This window comes from Mauremys mutica, chromosome 8 (genome assembly GCF_020497125.1).
Source record: "Mauremys mutica isolate MM-2020 ecotype Southern chromosome 8, ASM2049712v1, whole genome shotgun sequence".
Lineage (NCBI taxonomy): Eukaryota > Metazoa > Chordata > Testudines > Geoemydidae > Mauremys > Mauremys mutica.
Window position 1 is genome coordinate 6,107,053 of NC_059079.1, and position 20,229 is coordinate 6,127,281.

Consider the following 20,229-nt stretch of genomic DNA (forward strand, 5'->3'; position numbering starts at 1 on the left):
TACTTTGGTACTTTCAGTACCACCAAATATTTGTTGTGCTTTTCTATGGAACACTTCAGGTGCAGGATATAACCCAAAGGTAGCCCGCAAAAGCAGTATCTCCCAAAGGCGAGTGCACAAATGGGTACTAATTTTTTTCCTAAGGGAACCTGCCAAAAACTAACTGATGCATCTAGTGTGGAGATATTTGGCATCAACCACTTCTCAAAATATTTCTTCCCTTGTAGATATAGGAAAATGTTCCCACTTTTCCATATTATTATGGGTGTCTAGATGTAAGTGAAGGGGTCCATCTTTCTTTTCAACCATTACTACAGAATGGACCCACTCTGTCAGTTCTACTTTCTCTATGGTGCCTAGTGGAATTAACTTGTCCAGTTCCTCTTTGAGCTTCTGCCTGGGGAAAAGAGGTGCACTCCTAAGCGGGGGGTGTATTATGGGACTATTGGCCTCAGTCCACTCTCTCTTATATTCTGTTGAGAGCTTTCCAGTCCCCTTAAAGACATCTTGGAACTGGTCCTCAATATGTGATCCCCTCCCACTCTAAAGAACACACTCTGTATAAGGCCCAGGGTCTGACACTTTTGCAACCCTAGGATGGGTGCTCTTCGCCCTTGCACAATTACAAACACTATCCTTTCCACATTGTCTTTTCCCTTTACTTAATGCTCACATACAGCAATAGATGGAGTCAGCTCCCTGCTTTAAGCACTCTAAATGCAAGCCTAGATCTTCCAGCAGTCTCCTTCTGAGCTTTATTTCTCTGCTTCCCATAACAATCAGTTTTCTAATGACAGAACCTGTGAGCTCTCCACCATTGATCTCAGGCTGCCGAGCCAGTCACAAATTCTTCAAAAGTTTCTCCCTCTTTTTGAGCTCTCCTATGAAAGTTGTATCTTTCAAAAGTCTCCTTGCTTCTGGGAGCACAGTATGCCACAGATTTTTGCAGCACTGCCTCATAACTAGCCTGCTCTTCTTGGCTTACCTGCAGATTGTTATGTACATCTAGCGCTTCTGACACAGCTATATTAAGGAAAATCTTTTGTTATCTACCTTCCCAGTGGCTCCACTGGTCTGCTGCATTTGAACTTTGTTGGGGCTCTGAGCTGTTCCATTTCCAGTCTGGTGTTCTCTTCCCCCCACTCCTGAGACCATGTGATATTACTGGGCTCTTATGAAGGAGATTAAGACAACACTGAGGGATTTCCTTCTTTATTAGAGGTGGATTAAGTTTTTGTAGGACCCTGAGACAGAAGAAGTGGGGGCACCTCCCCATCCCTTCTGCCTGCAGTTCCCCCCCCCCCCCACACAAACACACACTCCTGCTGGGGAAATGGGGCCGGGGCCCGGGGGTTTGCACCACTCCTCCTGCCTGGGGCTCTTGCCAGGGAGCGAGGTCAGGGCGTGGGGGCTTCCCCCGCTGGAGCACTGGGTGGGCAGAGCTGGGCAAGCTTCCCGGCAGGAGCACCAGGCAGGCGGAGCGGGTTGGAGTGTGGGGGCGCCCATTTTTCCAGGGCCTCCCAAGTGGCTGAGGTCCCTGGGCATGAGCCCCGTTGGCCCAGTGGCTAATCCACCACTGATTAGAAGAAAACCTGAGACTAACAATCTTGGGGTTCATTAAATAACGAACCAGTGAATGAAAAAGGAATAAAACCAACTGGAGAGCTTCTGTAGTGAGTGTTCCCAACCCCTGCCACAGGGCACCTCTTCAAATTCCTGTGTTTATAATACTGTCCCTTATGAAGGAGCGTCTCTAAATTATAATCTATGAACATATCTCTGCATCTTCCCCCTTAAAGAAAGGCAAATTAACTCTATCTAGTAACTCATGCATTACATTCTCATCCCATGGAGTATATTTCCATAAACCTAATGAGAGAGGAGTGGTTACCCAGACATCACTCTCGAGTGAGTCTTTACCACTCACTTTCCTCAAATACCCATTCTCCAGGCGAGTTAGCAAGTCTCTATGAGTGTTTCAGGATGTTTAATCTCCCGCTCTTATCTTCTCTGGATCAGCCTTTCATTAGAGTCTGGAGTTGTTCTCTTGTTCCTTGACATTTTCTCCTTTGTGCATTGATAAAGGATCAGTCAGATGAGAAATGCCAGAGTCCACATCTACTGTCAACGTATTGGAATTTTCTGGCATTATTTGTAAATCCCTCCAATTATGTTGAAGTGTGTCCTCCCTGCTCTGTCTGGACTACATAAAATCTTGGATGCAGCTGTTCTTTAATGGTACTACTTTGGCCCCAAGTATTAGAGGTGTGATCCCCTCAGGCACACTGTCACCTGGGTTAAGAGATGGGAGATCACAGGCCGTTTTGTCAAAATAGTAGTTCTGCTTCCACTTCTGATTTTCTTTCAGCTTCTGTATGGTTTCATTGTTATGAGATTTCAGCAGGTTATCCTTCTTCCCATTAACATCTGAGCTGGAGAAAAGCCATCCTCCAGGGGTGTACTTCAGTAAACCAGTACAGGCGAGTCTCACCTTACGCTGGGGTTACATTCCACTGTCAGTGTGTAAAGCGAAAATCGCGTATAGTCAAAATTACATTGAGTGTAATGGTGGGTGGAATCACCCGCATTACAGGTACAGTATTAAAATTGTTATTTCTCTTTTTTGTGTGTGTTTTTTTGGTTTTTGCCGACCGCGCAAAGCTGAATTCACGCATGTTAAATGTGTGAGATAAGACTCACCTGTAATGCTTTATACAAATCACTGTCAAAAGTCTTTTTCATAATATTCTTTACTGTCTGTATAGACCTTTCTGCAAATCCATTTGATTGGGGATAATTTGTGCTTGATGTTTTGTGATGAAAATCCCAATCTATGGCAAATTGCCTAAAATCTGCACTGGAAACTTGTGGCCCATTATTGCTAAAGACTTCATTTGGAATTCCATGTCTGGAGAAGATTCCCTTCATGCCGGCTATCACTGATTTACTATTAGTACTGGACAGTGTGCAAATGTCTGGATATGGAGAATAATAATCTGAGACTATTAAATAATCCTTTGATTGGCAGGTAAATAAGTTAGTGCCGATCTTCTCATAAGGCCTTTTTGTGGAACTGGATGAGGTCTCAGTGGCTCTGCCTGTTGGCATGGCTTGTATTTCAAACATGGAAAGCAGTTTCCTACCACATTAGCGACGTTGTGATTGATCCGCGGCCAATACAGCACCACGCGTGCTCGTTGTTTGCACTTCTGAATTCCCAAATGACCCTCGTGGATCTTCTGCAACATTTCTTTTCGGAGGCTTGTTGGAATTACAACCTTACTGCTCTTGAAAATCACCTCATCTATCACAGTAAGTTTCTTATACTTGGATAGCAACTGCTTATTTCTTCAGGCCATCCTTTAATTATCACTTCTTTAAGGATTCCCAATGATTCAGCTTTCTCCATTTGCTCTCTTATTTGTTGCAGTTTCCTGTTAGCTATGGAAATTGACTTTACAATCAAATCTACATAGTCTTGCAGCCCTGTCTCTAAAGTCCTCCCTAATTTCATGGGAGCCACTGCTCTGGAAAGTGCATCTGCAGTGAACATGAATTTACCAGATATGTAGGTCACAACCAAATCAGATTTTTGCAGCTTTATCATCATTCTTTGAATCCTTAAGGTGCAGTCATTCAGCGGTTTGCTAAATAATGCTATCAAGAGCTTGTGTTCCATTTCAACTTCCACTGTCTGTCCATAAATATACTGATTGAATCTTTCCCAGGCAAACAATATTCCTAAAAGCCCCTTCTCAATCTGTGCGTATCTGGTTTCTGCCTCAGCTAGTGATTTAGGTGCATATGCCACTGGTTGCGAACAACCCTCATTGCTTTGTAAAATCACTGCATCTAGCCCAGACTGTGAAGCATCTGCTGAGATCTTAGTAGGCCTTCCTGGTGTATAGAACTTCACTGGTTCTTGTAGCAGCTGTTTTAAATCTTCCCATGAGTCCTCCTGCTCTGCACTCCAGTACCATTCATTTTTATTTTCTAGGAGTTTTCTCAAAGCTGCTGTTTTGACAGATAGATGATGTATGAATTTGCCAAGATAGTTAGAGGAACCATTAGACATCTTTCTTTGACAGGGGACATGGCATCATTTCAATGACTGAAATCGTCCTCTTATCAGGCTTTACACCTTTGCTGGAAATCATGTCCCCAGCAAAAGTCAGTTCTGTAGCCCCTAAAACACATTTCTCCCTGTTTAGTTTAAGGTTTGCAGCTCTAGTTGCATCTAGGACTTCCCAAATTCTACAATCATGCGCCTCTTTCATTGAGCCCCAGATGATATCATCCATCCCACAGTTCCCCGTGCATGCCCAGAAGGACAGATGAGTTCTCTCACAATTTGCTGGGAAGGAATCACAGAGCGACTCAGCTTCTGTGGCACAAAGAACCCTGGGATGTGACACCTGAAGTCCCAGTGACACGCAGGGGAGTGCAGCCATAGGCTGTGACTCCGTGGGTGCTCCGGGTCTGGAGCACCCACGGGGAAAAATTGGTGAGTGCTCTGCACCCATTGGCAGCTCCCCTCCCTGCCACCCCCGAGCTCACCTCTGCTCTGCCTCCTCTCCTGAGTGCGCGCTGAGCTCCACTTCTCCCCCCTCCCTCCCAGTTCTTCCCACCATGAAACAGCTGATTCATGGCAGCAAGTGCTGGGAGGGGAAGTGGGGGAAGAGAGGGAACGCGACACGCTCGGGGAAGAGGTGAGGCTGGGGCGGGGATTTGGGGCAGGGGTGGAGTCGGGGCAGGGCCGAGCACCCACCAGCTCCTGGAAAAGTTGGTGCCTATGAGTGCAGCTGCGGTGAGCACACAGTAATGCAAGTAGGACTGTACAGTGAGCAAATCCAGGTGCTCAGACCAAGTGCCAAACACGCTGCAGTGAAGATACGCTCCAAAAGTTGGTCTCTCCTGCCACTGGATGGCTCCTATTGCCATTTTTGTAGCACCAGCTCTAAATGTTGGACTCCTGGAGCCCAATTCAACTTCCAAGTGAAAATGATGGGAATCTTTTGATCAGCTGCAACGGCAATAGGATCAGACCTTTACAGTGGTGCTGGCAAAAAAACAAACATTCTGCTAGCCTTGCTATCTGAAAAGGAAGGCACAAGAGGGAGAAGTTAATCTCTATGTGCACACTTTATAATTTTGGGAGGTGCTGAGGTGTGGAGTGATGGATGTGGTTTAAAAAGATGGGTGGATAGAAGTTACTATTATTAAAACTGTTTATTAATTATTATTATTATTACTGAGGATGAGCCTAGGATCCCCATGACCTCACCGTGTTAGCTGCTGTTCAAGTACAGACAAAGGGTACGTCTATACTACCTGCCGGATCGGTGGGTAGTGTTCGATGTATCGGGGATCGATTTATCACATCTCGTCTATATGCAATAAAATTGATCCCTGTACTCCACCTCAGCAGGAGGAGTAAGCACAGTCAACGGGGGAGCCTTGGCGGCCCACTCACCTCCGTGAGGATGGCCAGGTAAGTTGAACTAAGATACTTCAACTTCAGCTACACTATTCACGTAGCTGAAGTTGCATATCTTAGTTCGACCCCCTCCCGCCAGTGTAGCCCAGGCCTAAGACAACATGCCCTGTCCCAAATAAAAATAAACATTAACAACATAGCGCTTATGGCGATTGTCCCCAGTGTCCATTCAATGATGAGGATCATCCCAGCCGCCCGATCAAAAGTGCTAGAATCTTGCTGTGCCGGCTCCCTCCCCAGTCTCTGCATTTATGTGCAGGGAATTTAATATGTTAACCCACCGGGTAACCTCCATCTCTTATTTTAGAAGAACTCCATCTTCTGCCTTATGCTGTGTATTGGAAGTATTAGCCAAATCAACTGAGTTAGGTGAAAAGCACTTTGCTTAAAGCCCACCGAACAAGCCTTGCTAAGTCTCCATCTAGCAGGTGGGCATTCATTTTACTTGTGTGGAGATGATGCAGTTCAAACAGGCTCTGACTGCAGGAGTTACTCCAATGATCTTTGATTCCAAAATGATGCCTGTTACATTGTTGGATGGTTTCCAACATCATCATTCAGATATTTTCTCTAGTGCTCGACTCTGGCAAGCTCGCTGGGAAGATTGTCCACAAAGAAATAGAAAGAATTCTCAGACTAAGGTCATGTTTGTGCTAGCGAGCTTACAGTGGCACAGCTGTACTGATACAGCTGCATCGCTGTAAGATCGCTCACATAGCCGCTCTGTGCTGATGGGAGAGAGCTCTCCCTTTGACATAATAAAACCACTGACATAGCGCTGTGCACACGAGCACTTATGCCAGCAAATCTTATGTTGCCCAGGGGTGTTTTTTGTCGGCATAAGTGGAAGTGTAGACATGGCCTAAATCAGACCTATGGTCCAGCTAGTCCAGTATCTCATCTCCAACTGTGGTTAGGACCAGAGGGTTCAGATGAAAGTGTAAGAAACTCAGGATCAGGCAGATGTAGGATAACATGCTCCATGCATTAACCTTCTCTTGAGGTTTCAGAGTGGTAGCTGTGTTAGTCTGGATCAGCAAGAAGAACGAGGAGTCCTTGTGGCACCTTAGAGACTAACATTTATTTGGGCATAAGCTTGTGTGGGTTAAAACCCACTTAATTGGATGCATGCAGTGGAAGATTCAGTAGGAAGACACACACACACACACACACACACACACAAATGGGAGTTGCCATACCAACTGTAACGAGACTGACTAGTTAAGGTGGGCTATTATCAGTAGTGATAATCAGGATGGCCCTTTTCCAACAGTTGACAAGAAGGCGTGAGTAATAATAGGGGGAAAATTAGCATTGAGAAATAGTTTTTACTTTGTCTAATGACCCATCCACTCCCAGTCTTTATTCGAGCTTAATTTAATGGTGTCCAGTTTGCAAATTAATTCCAGTTCTGCAGTTTCTCATTGCAGTCTGTTTTTGTTGTTGGAGAATTGCGACTTTTAAGTCTGTAACTGAGTGACCAGGGAGGTTGAAGTGTTCTCAGATTCCGGTTGGCTAGTGACACATTCCCGTGTGGGCTGTCACTGTAGAGATAGGAGGTCTTGTATCCTTGCTATAACAACATTTACTTTAGCATCTGGGAGGCAGCAAAACAACATCAGCCCCAAGTGTCCCAGCCCAGGCTTCTTATTGTGGAGTCATAAATGAAAGAACCTCAGTCAGTGAAGCACTGCAGTTTTGAACAGAGCAATACTTAAGGTGTTGCAATTCTAAGCGGGGCAACACCTAAACACATTCTTCTGGTCCTTCCCCCAGGTAAAGTTGGCAGCAGATCAGCTGCTTGTGTGATTACCTCTTTGGATATCATTGGATCAGTCTGCCAACTGGAACACCTATAAAGAGGAACTGGATGGTGCATTTGCCGGTGGGGAGAGGACATACACAGCAGGAAGATGACTTCTGTGGTGGTGAGACTGATAACCGCTATTTGGTGCTGGCTGAATAAGGATGTCTCTCAAATCTTTTACCTGCCCGCTGTGCTTTGTCTGACTTACATGGTGCTGAAAGCAATCAAGCTGTATCAGTGGAGAAGGAAGCTGAACAAAGCACTGAAGAGTTTTCCAGGCCCTCCAGTCCACTGGTTTTTTGGCAACGTCCATGAGGTAAGGAAAGAGGTGGTTGTGAAGACTTAAAGCTCAAATTGAAAAACCAAAAGCAGCTTCCTTCTATAGAGAGACAGCCCGCCTAGAGGTCTGGGAGCCAGGACCCCCTGAGATAGAATCCAAGCTCTGATATAAAGTTGCTATCTAGAATGGAGGGGTGAGGAAATCACTTAATCTTTTGCCTACTCATGGTGAAGGAGGAATAATAATGTTTACATTGATCACTGGATGTTGAGAGGATAAATTGATAATGGTACAATGCTCTAAAGACATTTATGCTCTATAAATGCTGAAGTATTAGGGTTATTTGGTTATGGATTTAAAAAAAAAAAAGTTACTCCAGGAGTTTGGAAGGGTTATAAATTCTTGTGTTTCGAGACATATGACAACCAGTAGCTAAGGAGGGCTTGAAAAACAAAAAAAAACAAACTATTTTTGTGGGCAAGTTATTCCATAACTGTTTTTAGCAGGGTATTTTGTACCATCTTCTACATCTGATAGTATTGGCCACTGTTGGAGACAAGATACTGGACTAGATGGACCCATTGATCTGATCTATTATGGCAATGACAGTGCTCATATGAAGTAAAAGAGAAATAGAGAAACAACTCCACCTTCCTGGCCTCTAGGCTAATATTCAGATCTATGTTTCATGCATAACATTGTGTAGCACACATTATACAGTGTGTGCTTTCCATTTAAGTAGCCACAGAAGAAACAATCAGATGGGGGCAAGAGGGATTTGAGACAGGAAAACTCTGGTTAAACTTTCAGTAGAAAACAATTTAACTTGTTTTGCACGCTTCCCATTCAGTAATTTCTTTGCAGACACAAGGTCCAAATCTATGCTTGTGTTCTTAGCTTACAGACACTGAAGGTCAGATATTTACTGAAGTCAATAGGGTTATTCATGTGAGTAAGTGTGAGACTACTAATGGGAGTAAGGAATGCATAATTTAGTCCTCAAGAGATTGGCCACTTTGGGGATTGGATTATCAGTGGCACTGAGTTGACGGAAAGGTGGCATCACATCACCTTTCTGCATCTCTCCTTCCCTAATCCTGGGGACAGTAGGGGACTGTTTCAGACTCTGGTGTCATTTAGAGCAGTCTTGGGGCTGCTCTGTAATATGCCTGGCTGTCTGGGGCCATCTAAGAACCATCCATTGGCCAAGGATTATTGGAGCACAGTGTACCCCAGCACACATTCTATCCAAGGGGGTCAGAAACATGTGGCATAAAGGTGTCTATGCCAGCCTCTGAGACTTGGGATCCCCAGGTGCCTTTTTATGTCAGCTTTCTACCCCCCCTTACCACCAGAGCGGAGCACAGGAGATAAGGTAAGGGATAGGGAACTTGGTTTGTGTGAAGCCTCCTACAAAAATGAAATGGTAAACAAAGTATTGTGTCCTTCTTCCCACAAATCTCTGGCCTGGCAATCTCAATCAAGCAGCATGGGGTGTGTTGCAATAGTCTGAAAATGCCAAGGCTAGATTCCTTGAATCTGCCAGGGCTTATAAAAAAGAAAACCCAGCAAGTTCTTTGCCATTTTGCACTGCCGCTTCTGCTAACTCACTTGACCGTGCGTAGGAAGGACTTGACCTGGGGGGCTTGAACTGATACAAAGAGAATTGCCGAAATGACTCACCCGTGAATTGTGGGCCATTACTGCAACTGGAATGTTGTGTTACGCAAGTGAGTTAGTTACACTGAATGGCAACTGAGTAGCCAGTTTCCTTGCCAGTGTGTTGTACAACAAAAACTGAGCATCTGTCCCTCAGGAAGAGATCCTGCTTAGCTCAAATAGATTGAAACCACAGGGTGGTGTCAGTCATTGCTCTACATTTTGTTTCTTCTCTTTATTTCACACTCTGATAGTTTATCTTCACTAGCAGCTGGCACAGTTTCAGGTCTCTCCACCTATGACCCCTGTCTGCTCAAGGGATGCCCCTTTAGGTCCAGGGCCGGCCTGAAGATTTATGGGGCCCTACGCACTATTATTAAACTGGTGCCTCTATGCCTGATGGCAGCCTGAGGGAGGGAGGGAGGGCGGGCGGACGAGGCAGCAAAGGATACCGAGATGCCCAGCCTGCCTCACGGTGGCGGAGAGTCACAGTTCCCCACAGAGACCCTCGTACCCTCTCCCTCGCGCAGATTGTGCGGCGCTGGCGCATTCGGCTCTGTGTATATGGCCCCTGCCTACGGAGACCGCAGTGCGTGGTTGGTGTGCTGGAGCCAACCCACTCTTACCTGCTGTCATGGGCGGTGGGTGAAGCTGCTGCTTGGGGAGGCTAGCTCCCCAGCCCACCTCTTCTGCCTGTGGCCCCACCCATACTCCACTCCTGCCTCAAGTTCACCGGTATTTTTAAGAGGTAAAACCTGGATCAGGGTAGTGCCACGTCTTAAGGGCCAATGCACTTTGTTCCATCCAGGGCACTCTGTGTCATCCTCTAATTATTTCAACAGTATCATGTATAAATAATTAAAATTGGGATTGAACCATCATTGGTAGGGGACTGGTGCTGAATGAATATCCCAGGAGATGAGTGAAACCCTACCCTGGTGGGAGGATGGGGAAAAACAGGGTTAACTGGTCCAGAGGTACCCATTGCAAAACAAAACAGAAGCTTGGGAAGGGCTGCAGCCTATGGCCATAGGAGTCCCACAGATGGCAGGTTGGGGTCCCTGTCGCACAAAGTGAACCCTCAGACATTTGGAGTGTTGGACTCTGGTGACCTGCTGTTACAACAACTAATCATAAATCTAGGGGTAGCACCTAGGAGTCCCAGTCATGGACCAGAATCCCATGGTCCTAGGCATTGTTCACACATATGACAAAAAGACAGTTCCTGCCCCAAAGAGGTTACAACAGGTGGAGATAGGCAGACGGGGGAGCAATAATAATAATTCATTTCACTATTACGACACCTATGATCAACAGTGTAGGGGCCTCAGAAATCACAGTAGCCGCCCAAGTTAAAAGTCAGCTGAAAAGTACAACTGAGTAAAAATGGGTGGTAAAAGGGGGGACTTGACAAAGATCAGACACCTAACTTTTGTCTTCTATGTGCCTACGCCATTAAGAGAGCTGGTTGAAAATTTTCAGATGGAACATGGGTCTACCACAAAATTTGATTCATTACAATCTAAACATTCCATAGACACATTGATTTTGACTCCATTTTGTCTAGGAAAAAAATAAAAATGAAGAATGTATTTCAAAACAGCTTTTTTGTTTTGAATTTTTAAAAATATTTATATATATTTACATTTTTATATTATTTTATAAAATAATGGAAACTTGTAAAAACATGTAAAATGGAATATAAAACATAAGCATCAACTAAAATGTAAAAATATAAAATTTATACTGAAACATACCATTTTGATTGTATTGAAATGGGAAATTTCAATGGACCCCCCAATGATTCCCCCCCCCCAACTCTTCATTTTACAGGAGACTTTGAAATTCAGTGTTTCATTCTGATTCTGAACAAAATTCACAGATTTTCCCATAAAACAGAATTGCAGGTTCCCAACCAGCACAGGTCATTCGTTACTAGTATTTAGTAATTTAGATATTCACCTATTCTTACAGCCCCATAAAAGCACACAGTGCTGTAGAATAATAATCCCTATCCTTATCTGCGCCATGAAAACTAATGATTTTCCTCACTGACTTAAGGAAGCAGGATCAAATCTTATGGCACAAGCTGACACAGCAGAGACCAAGCAGAGCTGAGTTTGACTCTTGTAGCAATAACACCTCCTGGAGTAGGTGACACTTCAGAAGTTTTAAGAAAGAGGAGGATGGTACATAAGGAACATTAGCTGGATGCTCGTGCCAAGAATGCAGGCCTGGCAGAAGAGAAGGATTCGGGAGTGAGCGGTGGAGCCTGACGGAGCTATCAGGGCAGAGGTGTGGATGAAGTGTAAGAAGCACAAGACAGTGTGGGAGGAGATGGAATTTTAAATTGATGATCCTAACTACGTGCACAGGCAGGGCAAGATTCCATTGCTGGTGTAAATCAACACTGCACCAGGAGGACAATTTGTACATCTTATATGATGTTTTCAGATCAATGGGAGAGAACAACAAAGTCAAAACTCTTGGCATAGATTTTGATTTTGATATTGACTTGAAGGAAACAGATCAAATTTGAAAGTGTTGTTAATATTCAGTTGTATAATGAATTAGGAGACAATGGATAGACTTTTTAAAAGAGAGTAAACGGGATTGCCACAGTTCAAGGAAACTGCCCTTGTATTCCCCCTCTATGGTCCCTCCATGGCACCAACTCTAGGGTCTCAGCTCCACTGCAGTCACCTCTCTTGGGCAAAGACACACACCTCTCTCCCTTCTGAGAAGAGTATTTTCAGGCTTAAAAGCTCACTGCCTGCACTATGAATTCCCCAGCAAAGTCAGACTGCCTGCGGAGTTCTGCTTTACTTTTCTCCTCAGAGCCAGTAAACCGTGTAATTGCCACAATTATAAAAAGTTACCGCTCAGCTCTTTCAAAGCAAGCACATTTTTTCTTAAGGTATAAGCATTACAGAGAAAACATATTAAAACAAACAATAAAAGAACTTACACGTGTGCTTTACCAGAGATCACCTCCAGCTCCAACAAGATCTCTGGCTGGTGAACAGTCCTTCAAACCTCACCAAGGGTCACAAGTTCATAGCAGCTATTATTTCAGAACAAGCATACTCATGAATCTATGAGCCCCTCCTTTGTTGAGTTTGGATCTTTGAAGAGATCATGAATGGGTAATCAGCCATACAGGGGGGTTTCCCCTCAGGAAGAAGCTTGCATAACCAGAGTAGATGCATTGCACACCCATCCTAGAGATTTCCTGGGGTCTCCCTTTCTTTTAAAGTTCATTCTTTTCTTGGCCCATTATTTTAAGAGTTCTTTGAAGCACAAAACCCTTTCCAAAGTTTACATTAGTCCTGTCTTCCCCTAGAAGTTAGATACCATCCCATAATAATACATATATATTTGCATTTTAATACAATGAACTCCTAGGATACTTAATTCAATAAGGTTTGTGTAGGATATTGCAGAAAATTGCTATACCTGTCACAGGGATGACTCGGGTAATTATAGGCCAGTCAGTCTGACATTGATCTCAACCAAGATAATGGAGTGACTGTGTAATCCGTTGGTCGGGGCTCAACCCTCCAGCGGGCAGGAGGGGAGCCACACCGACTCACTTCTGATCTCCTGCTAGTCTGTAGGAGTGACAGGGAACAACGTTAGGCGGCCCAGGCCCTCCAGAGCAGGGGCTGGGCAACAGCAGTTCAGTGCTCGGGTCCTTAAGCAGGAGCGGAGCAAACAGCAGTACAAAGAAAGCCCAGGCCCTCTGGAGCAGGGGCTGGGCAACAGCAGTACAAAGTAGGCCCAGGCCCTCTGGAGCAGGGGCTGGGCAACAGCAGCACACAGTAGGCCCAGGCCCTCTGGAGCAGGGGCTGGGCAACAGCAAGATACCGGGCTCAGTGTATAAGCCCAGGCCCTAGCTCAGGGCGGGGCAGCAACAAACACAGGGCTCAGATCCTCAGGCAGGGCTGAGCAGCAGTTCAAGTTCGGGGGCTCAGGTCCTCAGTCAGGAGCTGAGCAAACAACCGGTAAGTCCAGACCTTTGGGTCGGGGTGCTGGTGTGAGGGGGAGACTGCCACCTGTGAGAGGGGTGGCAGGGGGACACAGGCCCACCCACTCCACTGTGTCCCAGCCCGGGGCCCTAGCAGCGGCGTGGATCCGCTGCAGTCAATGGGGATCCTGGCCGCAACACACTGACATCGGCACTTCAGTGCCTGCAGCCTGACAGGGGTTGGCTACCCCCGGGCTACACTCCATCTCCCCCTCAGGGCCTACCTCGTCGGCCGCACTGAGTTCGGGCCAGTCCGTCTGCATCGGCTCCTCTGGAGCAGGGCTTGGCGGCAGGTCCGGCAGCTCCTCCGGGAAGTCGGGCCAGGCCTGCTCAGGCGGCTCCTCCGGGTAACAGCAGGGCCTGGGGGGCTCCTCGTCGTAGCGGGCGCTAGGCAAGCCTGGGGGCTCCTCCCAGTACCGGCTCCGGGGAGGCTCCGGGGACTCCTCGTCGTAGTGAGCGCGGGGAAGCTCCGGCCAGGCCGGGTAGCTGCCTCGGGCCGAGGAGGGTTCCCAGCCGGGAGCTCCCACCGGCACGTCTGCTCTCGGCGGTGGCTGGCCTCTGACTGAGCTCTGGTGCGCTCCTTTTCTACTTCCTGCCCCGCCCCTTGACTTCCGGGGGGCGGGGACTGGTGGCGGTAGCTCCGCCCACTGGGGGGTTGGCAAGGGAGCTCCCTCTGCCGGGCAGGAGGGGAGCCACACCGACTCACTACAGACTGATACAGGGCTAGATTAATAAAGAATTAAAGCAGGGTAATATAATTAATAGCTATCAACATGGTGTCGCAGTGCAGGACTCACCACTGCAGCGCCTCCTGCTGGTCGTCTCAGGGAATTAGCATTTCCAGCCTCTGGAGTGCCCTCTGCAGGCCAGTGTCCTGCTGCCGCTTGGCCCCCATGTCCCTCCCAGGACCCAGTGCCCCTTGTATTTGGGGTGCTGTCCCCTGGCAATACCCCCACAGTCTCAGGGTCTACCCACCCAGGGGAACCCCCCAACCCTCTATCCCCACCTTGCTTCAGTCATGGGCTACTGCTAGTCACCACCTTGCCCCCGCTCCCTGGGGCAGACCGCAGTGTAAAAGCCACTCATCATAGGCAAGGGGGGGGAGGTTGGACCTGCTGCCTCTGCCTACCCGTGGGCTGCCCCCTGCAACCGCAGTACCTAATTGGCCTTCCACTAGGCCACAGCCTGGGGGGTTTCCAGGCCAGAGCTCCCCAGCTCCTTCGCCTTCCCCCAGCCCTGCTCCACTCCAGATACCTTCTCTCAGCTCCCTGCAGCCAGGTCCCTCCATCTCAAAGCTAGAAAGAGTCTGTCCTTCTGGCCCACTGCCCTCTTATAAGGGTCAGCTGGGCCCTAATTACACCAGCTACAGCTGTGGCTGTTTTCCCAAACAGCCCAGCTTTTTCCCTCTCAGCTCTCTCCCAGGGCTGTTTTAAGCCATTCTTTTTCTGATGAAATTTAAAGTTGGATTGATACAGGTAACAGTGCTGATGTAATATAATAGACTTCTGTTAGGCACCTCTGATCTAGACCATACATCCTCAATGGAGCCACACTGATTTGCATCTGCTGAGGATCCATCCCTGTAGGCCTGTCTACACTGCAAAAACAAACAAACAAAACCATGAAACAGACCACGGCATTGCGTCGCAGAATCCAGGTCTACAGGCCGGGGCTCATGCGACTGGGCTAAATATAGCACTGTAGACATTTCTGCTCAGGCTGGAGCTTGGGCTGTGAGACCCAACCCCTTTCCAGGTTTAAGAATCCGTGCTGGAAAGTCTATACTTCTATTTTAAGCCCTGTAGCATGAACTCCACAAGCCTGAGTCAGTTGACCTGGGCTCTGAGACTTGTTGTGGTGGGGTTTTTTAAAGTATAGATGTACCCTAAGAGTCTTCATTGTGAGAGGAGACAACAGAAGGCACATGATTAGGGCTGGCCAAAAAAATCCACATTAATTTCTGTGGAAATTTTAGAAAGAAATGAAAGTTTTCTGTTTTGTTCAAATTTGTGTATGTGGAAATTTTCATTGGGGGGGGCGGGGAGAGAATCAAAATTGAACGAAAGTTTCCATTTAACTTGGAAGTTTTTAATTTTGTTTTATTTTTTTCAACCGTCCCCTCCCCCACAAATCCATTTCTGATGTTTGGATTTTGATTCCCCTCCTCACCCTTCTTTACCTCTCACATGTGTTCCCCCTCTAGGGTGACCAGACGTCCCGATAAAATCGGGACCGTCCAAATATTTAGGTGTTTGTCCCGCATCCCGACCGATCTTTGTACTGATATTTCGCTCTGCCAGCAGCACTTGCCTTTTTTTTTTTTTTTTCTCTGCCAGCAGAAAAATGTGTCCCGATATTTTCTCCCTCTCATCTGGTCACCCTATTTCCCCCCCCCCCCACACACACACACGCTCTGGACAATGGAAAGGGGGAGACTTTTAAAAAAGGAGAGAAACTAAGCAAAATCCCACCGCCAACCAAAGTCAATGTGGTTGAAAAGTCAGTGTTCTTTGAAAATATCCTGTGACAAAATTTCCAGCCATGTTCTACCCGTGATATCACTTTCAGGTTACTAAGATATCATTGAACAACCAAAAGCATCTGAAATGTGTTAACAAAAAGTCTGAGGATGCATCATAGAAGTTGACAAACTGGATCAGACTGGCTCATCTTATCATTTTATTTGGTGCTGTAGATTTTTAATGTGCTTATTACTGTAGGCACCATAGTTTGAAGTGCTGCATTATCCAGCTCACGGCTGAGGTTGGTTGCTTTTGCTAAACCCTTACGGTAAGGCACAATTCTTTTATTAAGGTACTAACCACTGCTATCAAATGACATTGTAAATCTGATGAAAACAAAGGTCTTCAAGCCTGGGTCTACTCCCACAGGGTATATAAAGGGAGCTAATTTTTTAAGTGAGACTTTGTGGGTGGAAGATGGAGCATCTTAACACTGGAGTGTACTAGGGAAGGAAGGTGTGTGTACTTTGCTTGCTTAAATGTTTGTTCATCTCATTTTCATGGCAATGGATTATTAAATAATAGTTCTGATATAACAAGCATGGTCATAGGGATCGCAGACTTTAGAGTTTGCACTGTGATAATTATCCATTCTTCTGACACTGGAAAGGTTGTCTTGAACTCTACAGGAGAGAGATTTTGGTAAACACCTGACTTATTGCTGCTGTCCTCTTTTCCCTCCATCATTGTTGCAGTTCACCGGAAGTGGGAAGGATCTGGACAAAGCATTGGAATGGAGTAAAAAGTACGCACGTGCCTTCCCCGTGTGGTTTGGGAAATTTATAGTGTTCGTGAGCCTCAACGATGCTGATTACGCTAAGGCTGTATGTGCCAGGGGAGGTAAGAGGTGGTGCATTTTGCCTCTGAATGAGAACAACACACTTGTTATCGAAGTCCTCCAAGGTGTGATTCTGCTCTGCGGCCTGCCAGGAATTGAGTAAGCAAGTGTAACCTCAGCCCTGATGTATGGCTGCAGTCTTCTGCCTTTTCTCCTTGGGGTTATGGAGCTAAGTTCCCGCTAAGCTCTGTGGCCGCACAGCAGCCTATCAGGCACTCAGGGCTGTGACAGAGAGAGACGTCCCTCCCCCAGCTCTGGAGCTGCCGCAACAGGGAGAGACACATCTCCCCCCCAGCCCAGGTGCTGCTGTGGGGAGAGAGGGCTGGAGGAGTCCTCCCTCCCCACCGCAGCCCCAGGGCAGCCTGCACCCCAAGCCCCTCATCCCCGGCATCACCCCAGAGCCCACACCTCCAGCTGGAGCCCTGACCTCCCACACCCCAACCCTCTGCCCCAGCCCTGAGTTCCCACCCGCACCCTGAACCCCTCATTCCCAGCCCCAGCCCTGATCCTCCTCCCATACCCTGAACCCCCTCATTCCTGACCCCACCCAAGAGCCCACACCCTGAGCCAGAGCCCTCACCCCCCCGCCCGCACCCCAATCCTCTGCCCCAGCCCTGAGCTCCCACCCGCACCCTAAACCCCTCATTCCCAGCCCCAGCCCTGAGCCCCCTCCCTCACCCTGAACCCCCTCATTCCTGACCCCCCCCGCCCGCACCCCAATCCTCTGCCCCTGCCCTGAGCCCCCTCCCACACTCCGAACCCCTTGGTCCCACCCCCACCACATATCACCTCCATATTGGGGCACATAAGAAAATTCGTTCTGCACATGCATGGGAAAAATTAGAGGGAACATTTGTTATGGGTCTTGAGTTCACCTATAAGGGTGCCTGGTACCTCCACCCAAGGAAACTCCTCCTAGTGCAGAGAACACAGAGGGCTTGTCCCTTCAGAAAATATTTCACACACAATATCATAAAGAGGAGTGTCAGTTAGAGCACACACAAAAATAAAATAGCGATCACAATTCCCAGGTAATAAAACAGTGACTGTTGATTAGGTATGGGGAACTGAGGCTAAGGGACAAAGGAAAAAGGGAGCAGGATAATAAAAGATAAAAACAACAATACAGAAACTCCACCCCTTCCAACATATATAGCCACTAAAAGCCACCCTTTGAGCCCAGCACCTGCCTAGGTAAATAGTGAGCTAAGGCTCATCCTTTGATTGGTGTTGCAACACTGAAGTTGGTGGCTGGCTTAAAACAAAACAGCAAAATAAATAAATAAGGATGTTCTTATGAAGTATTCACACCAAGGATGGCCAAATCATCCTTGTTGCTCTCTGGTCTGGATTCCAGTGTGCAGGTAGCTTGGCTCTTGGTAGTCTGACCATGACTCTCCACATTAGTGAGTGTCCCAAAAATCCCGTAAAATCCTCCCTTGGATAGGAATGTGGAGGGCTGAAAGGTCCTCCCTGGACTGTGACGCTTCTCTCCCTGGTACACTCCAAACACAGCCAAAAAACTGAAAGTAAAACCAAACACACTGTGTCGGAGTTCTGCCTTATTATGCCTGATTCTGGTAGTGTTGCTAGCCAGTCTGTCTCCTCTGCCACCAATTGCTGCTGTGATTCAGGGGCAAGTCCACTAGATGCTCAGTGTAGCATTTCAGAAGCACCCTCTCCAAAGGAGTTACGAGTCCCAGGTGTGTGTTAGTGAGCTCTTGTGAGGACTACTGTCTGTCTTCCTGGGTCGTTTCCCGGAACAAAGCTCAGACAAACATATGGAGCCCATAGTATTCAAAGGGCTTGTCTAGATGGTGAGTTAGCACTTGGCAAGCTGGGCTGTAAATCTACAGTGCGTTAGCGTGCTGCACACTAACTAAACTGAAAACGGTTCTTAGTGCAGACCAGGTCAATATGTGCGAGGGAACTTTTAGCACATGGTTGACCCATCCAGATGGCCCGATAGTGCCTGGCATGCTATGTAATAAATGTAAAGTAAAGCACATTGGAAAAAATAACCCCAACTATACATACAACATGATGGGAGCTAATTTAGCTACAACGAGTCAGGAAAAAGATCTTGGAGTTATCGTGGATAGTTCTCTGAAGATGTCCACGCAGTGTGCAGAGGCGGTCAAAAAAGCAAACAGGATGTTAGGAATCATTAAAAAGGGGATAGAGAATAAGACTGAGAATATATTATTGCCCTTATATAAATCCATGGTACGCCCACATCTCGAATACTGTGTACAGATGTGGTCTCCTCACCTCAAAAAAGATATTCTAGCACTAGAAAAGGTTCAGAAAAGAGCAACTAAAATGATTAGGGGTTTAGAGAGGGTCCCATATGAGAAAAGATTAAAGAGGCTAGGACTCTTCAGTTTGGAAAAGAGAAGACTAAGGGGGGACATGATAGAGGTATATAAAATCATGAGTGATGTTGAGAAAGTGGATAAGGAAAAGTTATTTACTTATTCCCATAATACAAGAACTAGGGGTCACCAAATGAAATTAATAGGCAGCAGGTTTAAAACAAATAAAAGGAAGTTCTTCTTCACGCAGCGCACAGTCAGCTTGTGGAACTCCTTACCTGAGGAGGTTGTGAAGGCTAGGACTATAACAATGTTTAAAAGGGGACTGGATAAATTCATGGTGGCTAAGTCCATAAATGGCTATTAGCCAGGATGGGTAAAAATGGTGTCCCTAGCCTCTGTTCGTCAGAGGATGGAGATGGATGGCAGGAGAGAGATCACTTGATCATTGCCTGTTAGGTTCACTCCCTCAGGGGCACCTGGCATTGGCCACTGTCGGTAGACAGATACTGGGCTAGATGGACCTTTGGTCTGACCTGGTACGGCCTTTCTTATGTTCTTATGTTCTTATGCTAGGAACAACTTAGTGTACTGCACACTAGCTTGCCATCTAGATAAATCCATAGATTACAGTCCACTCCACACCCATCACAATAGGTCAGTAGACAGGCTGTCTAGGGATATGAATGGCCAATGTAATCAATCAGTCTGGACCAGACCACTAACACAAAGCTGTTTTTCTCTCTCCCAATCATGATTTTGCAGATCCCAAGGAAAATATTTTCTATCGCTACGTACTCCCATGGATTGGTAAGTATATTCTTGCTTTTAGCCATCAATAATGATACGGAGCAGCTACTCCGCCAGCTGAGGATCAGCCCTTGTGTTTCCATGATTGCAAAGAGGCTGTTTCAGATTGTTTCAATACACAAAACCTCCCGGGGCAACTTCATCCCTTATTATTACCATTCATGTTTATTACAGTAGTGCCTAAGGCAGGGCCAACCAAACGTAGGGCCCCATTGCGTCAGCACTATACAAACAGGGTGTGAGAAGGAATGAAGCTGTTCAAATGAGTGGAATTACAACATGTCCAAATTTGGCTCTACCTGCTTTTGCTCTCCTGCCTCAATGGTTTGTTCAGCAGCTGCCTGAAGTGTTTACGGTGTCTGTGATTTTAAAGACTTGCATTCTTTAATTCATTTCCATTTGAAAAGCTATACAGTGTATTAAACATTAAAAACATTTCGACGGAGGTTGCAGAGCAGCTGATTCACTGCAGCA

At 46.6% G+C, this 20,229-nt stretch overlaps 1 protein-coding gene across 1 annotated transcript in view; it reads left to right on the plus strand.

The window, feature by feature from the left end:
• Nucleotides 1–7,351: 7,351 nt before the first annotated feature.
• Nucleotides 7,352–20,229, plus strand: part of LOC123376106 (cytochrome P450 4B1-like) — a 33,106-nt gene continuing 20,228 nt past the window's right edge. The window contains exons 1-3 of the mRNA XM_045027850.1: nucleotides 7,352–7,620; nucleotides 16,488–16,632; nucleotides 19,711–19,755. Of these exons, the coding sequence (XP_044883785.1) occupies nucleotides 7,411–7,620; nucleotides 16,488–16,632; nucleotides 19,711–19,755 (400 nt within the window). The 5' untranslated portion in view covers nucleotides 7,352–7,410. The remainder of the gene's footprint in view (nucleotides 7,621–16,487; nucleotides 16,633–19,710; nucleotides 19,756–20,229) is intronic.